The sequence below is a fragment of the Hemibagrus wyckioides genome, linkage group LG06 (assembly GCF_019097595.1).
Source record: "Hemibagrus wyckioides isolate EC202008001 linkage group LG06, SWU_Hwy_1.0, whole genome shotgun sequence".
In the NCBI taxonomy this organism is placed as follows: Eukaryota; Metazoa; Chordata; class Actinopteri; order Siluriformes; family Bagridae; genus Hemibagrus; species Hemibagrus wyckioides.
Window position 1 is genome coordinate 3669573 of NC_080715.1, and position 7500 is coordinate 3677072.

Sequence of the window (7500 nt, forward strand, 5' to 3'; positions counted from 1 at the left end):
TGTGTGTGTGTGTAGGTGGTAGTTCAGGATCAGCCATGTCTGCAGCAATGAAGATGGCGAAGGAGCTGAAGGAAGATCAGCGCTGTGTGGTCATCCTCCCCGACTCACTTCGGAACTACATGTGAGCATCTGCTGACTCCAATTCTGCCTTCTGATTGGTCAGAAGCTTTTGATTAAATTTCTGAAACAGCATCTATAACAGCAGCACAGGTTTATATGAACAGGCTCAGTTCAAAGCCCTTTCACAGGGGTGTGTACAGTGGATGCTCCACTGATAATAAACGGATTAAAAATGTGTGTTATCGAAGATATAGTTTTTTGTTAGTAAACTGTGATGTAATATGTGTGGAAGGAGTCTCCAGTGTCAAAGGTTGCTTTTTGTCTTGACTCCAAGAGAGAGATGCAAAAGAGTCTGGTGAGGGAATGACTGTTTACAGCCGTTGTAATATAAGTGAGAACAGGAAATTATTTTCTGGATGTTCCACAACATTAAATGTAACTATAAATGGGTTAAAAATATATCACTGTTTAATTAATAAAAAAACAATTGTGGGCTAAAAAAAAAGGTCAGAATGTTGTGCTGTTATAATGAGCTACAGCTTCATCACATCACTCTATCATCGCTGATTATTTTATTTATTTTCCTGTAACCGCACCATGAGGAGTGTTTATTCTTTACATCACTGACAGTGCTTTATAATTCCTTCCACAGGTCCAAATTCCTCAGTGACAAGTGGATGTGTGAAAAAGGCTTTCTGAGAGAGGAGGACCTGATGGTCAACAAACCTTGGTGAGACACACACACACACACACCTTACTGGTATAGCTGAGCACTGAGGTCTCTGATTATCGTGCTGAAGATCACTGCATGTCTCAGCATGCCAATGTAGCACAGTTTGTACAGGGAAGAAAGAATTTACCTGAAACAGAAAAACATGCACGAGGAACTCGCTTATTTACACTGAAGTAGAGCATTGGTGGGTTGCCAGGTTTCACTTTGACAATCCCTCACTCTAACTAGAACTCAAAGACAGCAGAAAAAATTGTAAACTATCCCAGAGGTTTTATACATAGAGATAAACCCATTTTTCTCACGATTCTGTCAGTGCTCCAGATGCATTTCTTATTTGCAGTGTCTGTGTTTTTGCCCCAAACTGGCAACCCTGATTATTTTTGTTTCTGTTTTGCTACAGTAGTCTAACTTGAGCTCCAAAATAAAAACCTAATTATACCATATTTCTATACAAACAAAACATTTCATTTACTCATTTATTATAAATCTCAGACCTCTAGTAAACAAAACAAACATAAAAAAAAAGAATAGAATAGAACACCTTGTCTGTAATGATTCAGGTTCTATTGAGAGTGTAAAGAACATAATTTCATCTAGTACAGTTTATCTGAAGTCTCTTGGGGTCTTGTCGGTGCAGGTGGTGGAATCTGACTCTACAGGAGCTGCGCCTCTCTGCCCCTCTAACAGTTCTGCCATCTGTCAGCATTAAAAACACCATAAAGATCCTGAAGGACAAGGCGTTTGACCAGGCTCCTGTAGTCGACGAGGCTGGGTACGTCAGAATAAACAACTCTGAAGCATGCAGTAGTGAAGAGTACGGTCACTTCCCCAAAAACTCACAGTAGTGTCACAACCTGCAACTAAAATGGACTTGAATGGGAGTTTAGGTCTTGAATCTACACACTGTGAAGCCCGGTGGTGGTAGCACCATGTTGGTTGCTTCTCTAACCCCCGCATTTCACCTGGTCACTGATTTTTGGTGGACGGTGTCCTCTTGGGTTGTTCTGCATTCTTTACATTTCTTAATAATGAATTCAGTGTTGCTTCATGAGATGTTCAAAGTTAAGGACATTTTGATACTTTTCCAGATTTGTTCCTGGATTGTTTTGATATCTTCATGTATTCTTTATGACCAATCTTTAATATCACATAGCTTCTTTAACTGCACATAACTCGACTCCGTTCAGCTAGTCATTTTTGGACACTTTTACTCGTGTTATATTTATATATACATGTTCTACGTGATGCTCCCACCACCATGCTCTTCACAGTGGAGACAGTGATAAGCAGTGTTACAGACGTTTAGACTTTTTATTTTGAGAAATATGTTGATTTTCAGCATGATGCTCCCACCACCATGCTTCACTGTGTCGATGGTGTTGTCATGGTGATGAGCGGTTTTTGGACACTTTTACTCGTGTTTTATTTGTATATAGATGGTATATATGATGCTACCACCCCCATGCTTCACATCTGAGAGTAATGAGCAGAGTTGGACTTTTGTTTTTGTAAATAATTTTGCAAATTATATTAAATATCTCCTCTCACCCTCTAACACACACACACACACAATTTTTTTTTCATTATGGACTATTTTCAATAGATCTTTGGCATCTCAATTGAGTCCATTTCAGTCCCAGATTGTAACAGTACAAAAAGTTTAAGAGAGGTGAATGCTAAATATATGACCTGGGGTATTTGAGGTGAACTCAAGATGTAAATTTAACAGAACCCAATCTGCCAGTATCGAGTTCCTAATCTGAAATCACTCCAACCTCAGCCACTGAACACACACGGATGCACTGACACACACTCACAAACTCCTGAAGAACTGTGAATTTCATCAAAGACTGTGAGGATATTTATTTTAAATATGTGTGTGTGTGTGTGTGTGTGTGTGTGTGTGTGTGTGTGTGTATAGAATGATTGTGGGGATGGTCACCCTGGGTAACATGCTGTCCTCTGTACTCGCTGGGAAGGTCAGTCCTTCGGACCCCGTCAACAAAGTCCTGTATAAGCAGTTCAAACAGGTACCACACACACACACACACACACATACACACATACACACACACAAACACATGCTTTATAAAAAACACTCAACTTGCTCAACTGCAGATCAAGATAGAGTTTCTTAAAAATACTTGGGCAGGACCTGACACACCTACTGTCAGATGTTTGTGCAGGCTGACATGTCCATACACACCTCCGTGTATACACACACACACACACACACACACACACACACACAAACACATGCTTTATAAAAAACACTCAACTTGCTCAACTGCAGATCAAGATAGAGTTTCTTAAAAATACTTGGGCAGGACCTGACACATCTACTGTCTGATGTTTGTGCAGGCTGACATGTCCATACACACCTCTGTGTATACACACACACACACACATACACACACACACACACACACTGTAATTGCACACCATATTCAAAACACGCACTGGCTATAAACATGCACTACACACACGCCAGCTACAAACACACAGTAATCACACACCGCCATAGCTCTTAACATTCGCATACTCCACACACACACACACACACACACACACACACACACACACACAGTGTATGTTTTTATCGTTTACACACATCAGATTTAACTTCAGGACAGATATCAGCCAGTTCCAGATAATAATTACAAATATCAGCCAAATTTCTTTGGAATTGCTTTATAAAGTGTGTGTGTGTGTGTGTAGGTTCATCTGACAGATAACCTGGGTAAGCTCTCCAGGATCCTAGAGACGGACCACTTTGCCCTGGTGGTGCACGATCAGATCCAGTGTATGTGTCTCTGTCTTCCTTTTGATTAAAGTATTGGCACCCCAGAATTTATCTGGGAAGAGGAAGTTTTCTTTCTGTATACCTTACTCTTTCTGTTTCCTTCTCTCTCCTCCATCTGTCTCACTCTCTTTCTTGGTCTCCTTGTCTGTCTCTCTCTTGGTCTTTCTCTCCTCTTTGTCTGTCTTACTTCCTGTCTGTCTCTCTCTCCCCTTTGTCTGTCTCACTCATGGTCTCTTTTTCCTCCTTTTCTGTCTTCCTCCCTGTCTGTCTCTCTTTTGGTCTCTCTCTCTCTCCTCTTTGTCTGTCTCACTCTTGGTCTGTCTCTCCTCTTTGTCTGTCTTCCTCCCTGTCTGTCTCTCCTCCCTGTCTGTCTCACTCTTTGTCTCTGTCTCTCCCCTTTGTCTGTCTCACTCTTTGTCTCTGTCTCTCCCCTTTGTCTGTCTCACTTTTGGTCTCTCTCTCTCTCTCTCTCTCTCTCTTTCTCTCTTTCTCTTTCCTCTTTGTCTGTCTCTCTTACTTTCTGTTTGTCTCTCTGCCTCACTCTCTCTGTTTGTCTCTCTGTCTCACTCTCTCTGTCTGTCTCTCTCTATTCCTCTCTGTAGACCTGACAGACGGCTCGTCAGCTCTGAAGAAGATGGTGTTTGGCATCGTCACGGCCATCGACCTGCTGAACTTTGTGACCACTCGCGAGAGGAGAGAGCGCACGCTGTCCGAGTCCTCGCTCCCCGATGACATGTAGTTGACCTCTGACACACACACACACACAAACACAAAATTACAACAAATTTATAGTTTTAAAGATGTATCACAAACCTGGGGGTCACAGAGTAGTGCTCTCTGATCTCTTAACTGTTTAGTTTTCTGGGCCAGAAATGAAGTCCAACCCCAGCCAGAACAGTTGCAGCTTATCTCCGCCTCTTTTTTCCCTTAAAAGGAAATAAGACGTGTTGATTTTTTTTTTCAGTGTTTTCACCTCAGTAGAAGCTGGTCAGTGTTACACACTGCTCCAGAAACAAGCACATAGCTGTTAGAAATCCAATCCAGGGTGTATTACGATTTCCTGCCAAATACAGAGCGCATTGTAACTTTATTCGCTTTATTCTCACTGTGATAAAGATTATCATTAATTAATTATTCTCACTTTCATTTTTGAGCTGTGTAAACAAATATTGTCACTTTCTGGCTCTTCTGGCGTTCTGTATGAGGCTCGACCGCCACCTGGTGGCCAGATGGGATCACTGCAGAATAGCCGAAGAATACAACTGCTATAAAATGTTCCTGTATTATTGTTGGACTATTGATGCTTTGGCCTTGTCTAAGGAAAACGGATAGTTTTACTTCTTCTTCTTCTTCTTCTTCTTCATCTTTCACTTGTCAGTTTATTATAAAACTGCGTGTAAGATGGTTTGAATGTAAATAAGGGCAGGTGTAAGGTAAAAGGTGATCAGGTTCATGCTGTGAATGTTAATCTCGTAATGTTAATGAATGCTTCAACCTCCACCTCTTTTCTTTTTTTCTTGGAGGTATTTTTCAATGCCGCATTCAATTTGCTCTTATTTTAAATAAAGGTGTTTTTTTTCTTTAGTCTTTAGGACAAATTGTGTATTGTGTTTCCTGATTTTTGCCAAAAGAGGGAGCTGTGAATTAACACTTGCTGTATACCTCACACTCATTATACTTTAAAACAATAAAGTGTCAAGGAAATAAGATAAATGAAGTTATACTAAATTGAAGCAATGGACTTAATGTCCTTCTGTAATAATAGTTTGGAATAATGAATCATTTCAGCTGAGGAACAAAGCAGACTGAGGATCATGTAGATTTATATTAGACAGAAACTGGTGACTTTAAGCTTTCATAAAGCTGTTAGTCTTCAAAAATCAAGAGTTTACCTCATGGGAAATATCAATAAAATGTCTGTCTGTCTGTCTGTCTGCCCGCCCATCCATCCATCCATCTATCGATCTATCTATCTATCTATCTATCTATCTATCTATCTATCTATCTATCTATCTATCTATCTATCTATCTATCTATCTATCTATCTATCTATCTATCTATCTATCTATCTATCTATCTATCTATCTATTTATCTATCTATCTACACTACCAGTCAAAAGTTTGGACACACCTTTTAATTTTTTTGTTTAGGGATTTATTTTCTACATTCTAGAACAATACTGGAGATTTCCAAACTATGAAATAACACACATGGACTTCAGTAATCCATATGTAACGACAACAAAAAACAGTCAGTTGTTATTTTAAGACACAGTCAGGTGTTCTGGAATAGTTCTTGCAAGAACAGTATTGTCAAGTGCATTTGCAAAACCCATCAAGCACCATGATGAAACTGGCTCACATGAAGACCATCCCAGTAAAGCAAGACCAAAACTGACCTCTGCTGCAGAGGAGAAGTTCATTTAGAGTTAAAGCCTCAGAAATCACCAATTAACATCACCTCAGATTAGAGGCGTTATGAAGACTTTACAGAGCATCAGTAGCAGACATATCTCAATATCCACTGCTCAAACGACATTATTGTGGATTTCAGCCGCCTTCAGCGGCAAGAAATAAACATCAGGAAAGACCATGGGATTAGAAGGTGTTGAAAACTAAAAGGTGTAGAAACTTTTCACTGGTAGTGTATCTATCTATCTATCTATCTATCTATCTATCTATCTATCTATCTATCTATCTATCTATCTATCTATCTATCTATCTATCTATCTATCTATTTTTATCTATCTATCTATCTATCTATCTATCTATCTATCTATCTATCTATCTATCTATCTATCTATCTATCTATCTATCTATCTATCTATCTATCTATCTATCTATCTATCTATCTATCTATCTATCTATTTTTATCTATCTATTTTTATCTATCTATCTATCTATCTATCTATCTATCTATCTATCTATCTATCTATCTATCTATCTATTTTTATCTATCTATCTATCTATCTATCTATCTATCTGTCTGTCTGTCTGTCTGTCTGTCTGTCTGTCTGTCTGTGAGCAGCAGTTATATGTCAAAATAATAAGATAATAATTTTGAAAGAAGCCGGAAATTACAGATACTTCAACAGGACGGTTTTTCTATTGATATTTTAGGGACATGACCAGGCGAAAAGCATCACACGCGTGACGAATACAACTAACGTACTGACACTGGTCCTTATTCACGCATGTATTCATCAGACTCACGTCATCTATCATCTACACAAATGATATTTTTAACCATCACAGAACAAAACACAAGCTTGACTTCCTTGATCCCTTTGTGAGGTCATATCCTCACATGACACCCAACTCATCCTCTCCTTCCCTCCCTCAGACACTCATGTTTCCGCTCAGATCTCAGAACGTCTGCTGAAATTTAATGCCAGCCAAACTGAACTGCTGTTTATTCCAGATGATTCATCTCCATGTCAGGGTCTTGTGATCTGTGATGGACATCTCGCTGGTCTCACCGTTGGTCACTGAATACAACCATGAGGTAACGTCTCACATTGCTAATCTGACACGCTGATGTCGGAGCGCCACGCTCGGTCAGATCCTCCAGCACTGCTTCACAGATCCACCATCTCTCAGGGTACAAGGAAGACCTGCATCAAGACTGGTGTCTAGGTGGTGGAATAAACTTCCGCTAGATTTCCAAACAGCTGAGTTACTGACTGTTGACTTCTAAAGACCTACATTTGTTGTCTGTGTGCTTTTTCTTCTGTATTCCCAGCCAATATCATCAGTCTTTGTACTGTGACCTACAACATTGTACTGTGACTTAGTAAACCATCATCAGGATGTATTTATTGATAGAGATTTCAAAGCATTTCTGTAACTCACTCTGAATAACAGCATCTGCCAAATGCCATAACTGTAAATGTAAATCTTTTGA

The 7500-nt window shown here is 39.5% G+C and overlaps 1 protein-coding gene across 1 annotated transcript in view; it reads left to right on the top strand.

Moving 5' to 3' along the window:
- The window catches only part of LOC131354620 (cystathionine beta-synthase-like protein), a 25019-nt gene extending 19825 nt beyond the window's left edge, over window positions 1-5194 (top strand). The window contains exons 11-16 of the mRNA XM_058392482.1: window positions 16-121; window positions 713-790; window positions 1431-1565; window positions 2715-2823; window positions 3512-3596; window positions 4199-5194. Coding sequence (XP_058248465.1) covers window positions 16-121; window positions 713-790; window positions 1431-1565; window positions 2715-2823; window positions 3512-3596; window positions 4199-4335 — 650 coding nt within the window. The 3' untranslated portion in view covers window positions 4336-5194. The remainder of the gene's footprint in view (window positions 1-15; window positions 122-712; window positions 791-1430; window positions 1566-2714; window positions 2824-3511; window positions 3597-4198) is intronic.
- Window positions 5195-7500: the final 2306 nt, after the last annotated feature.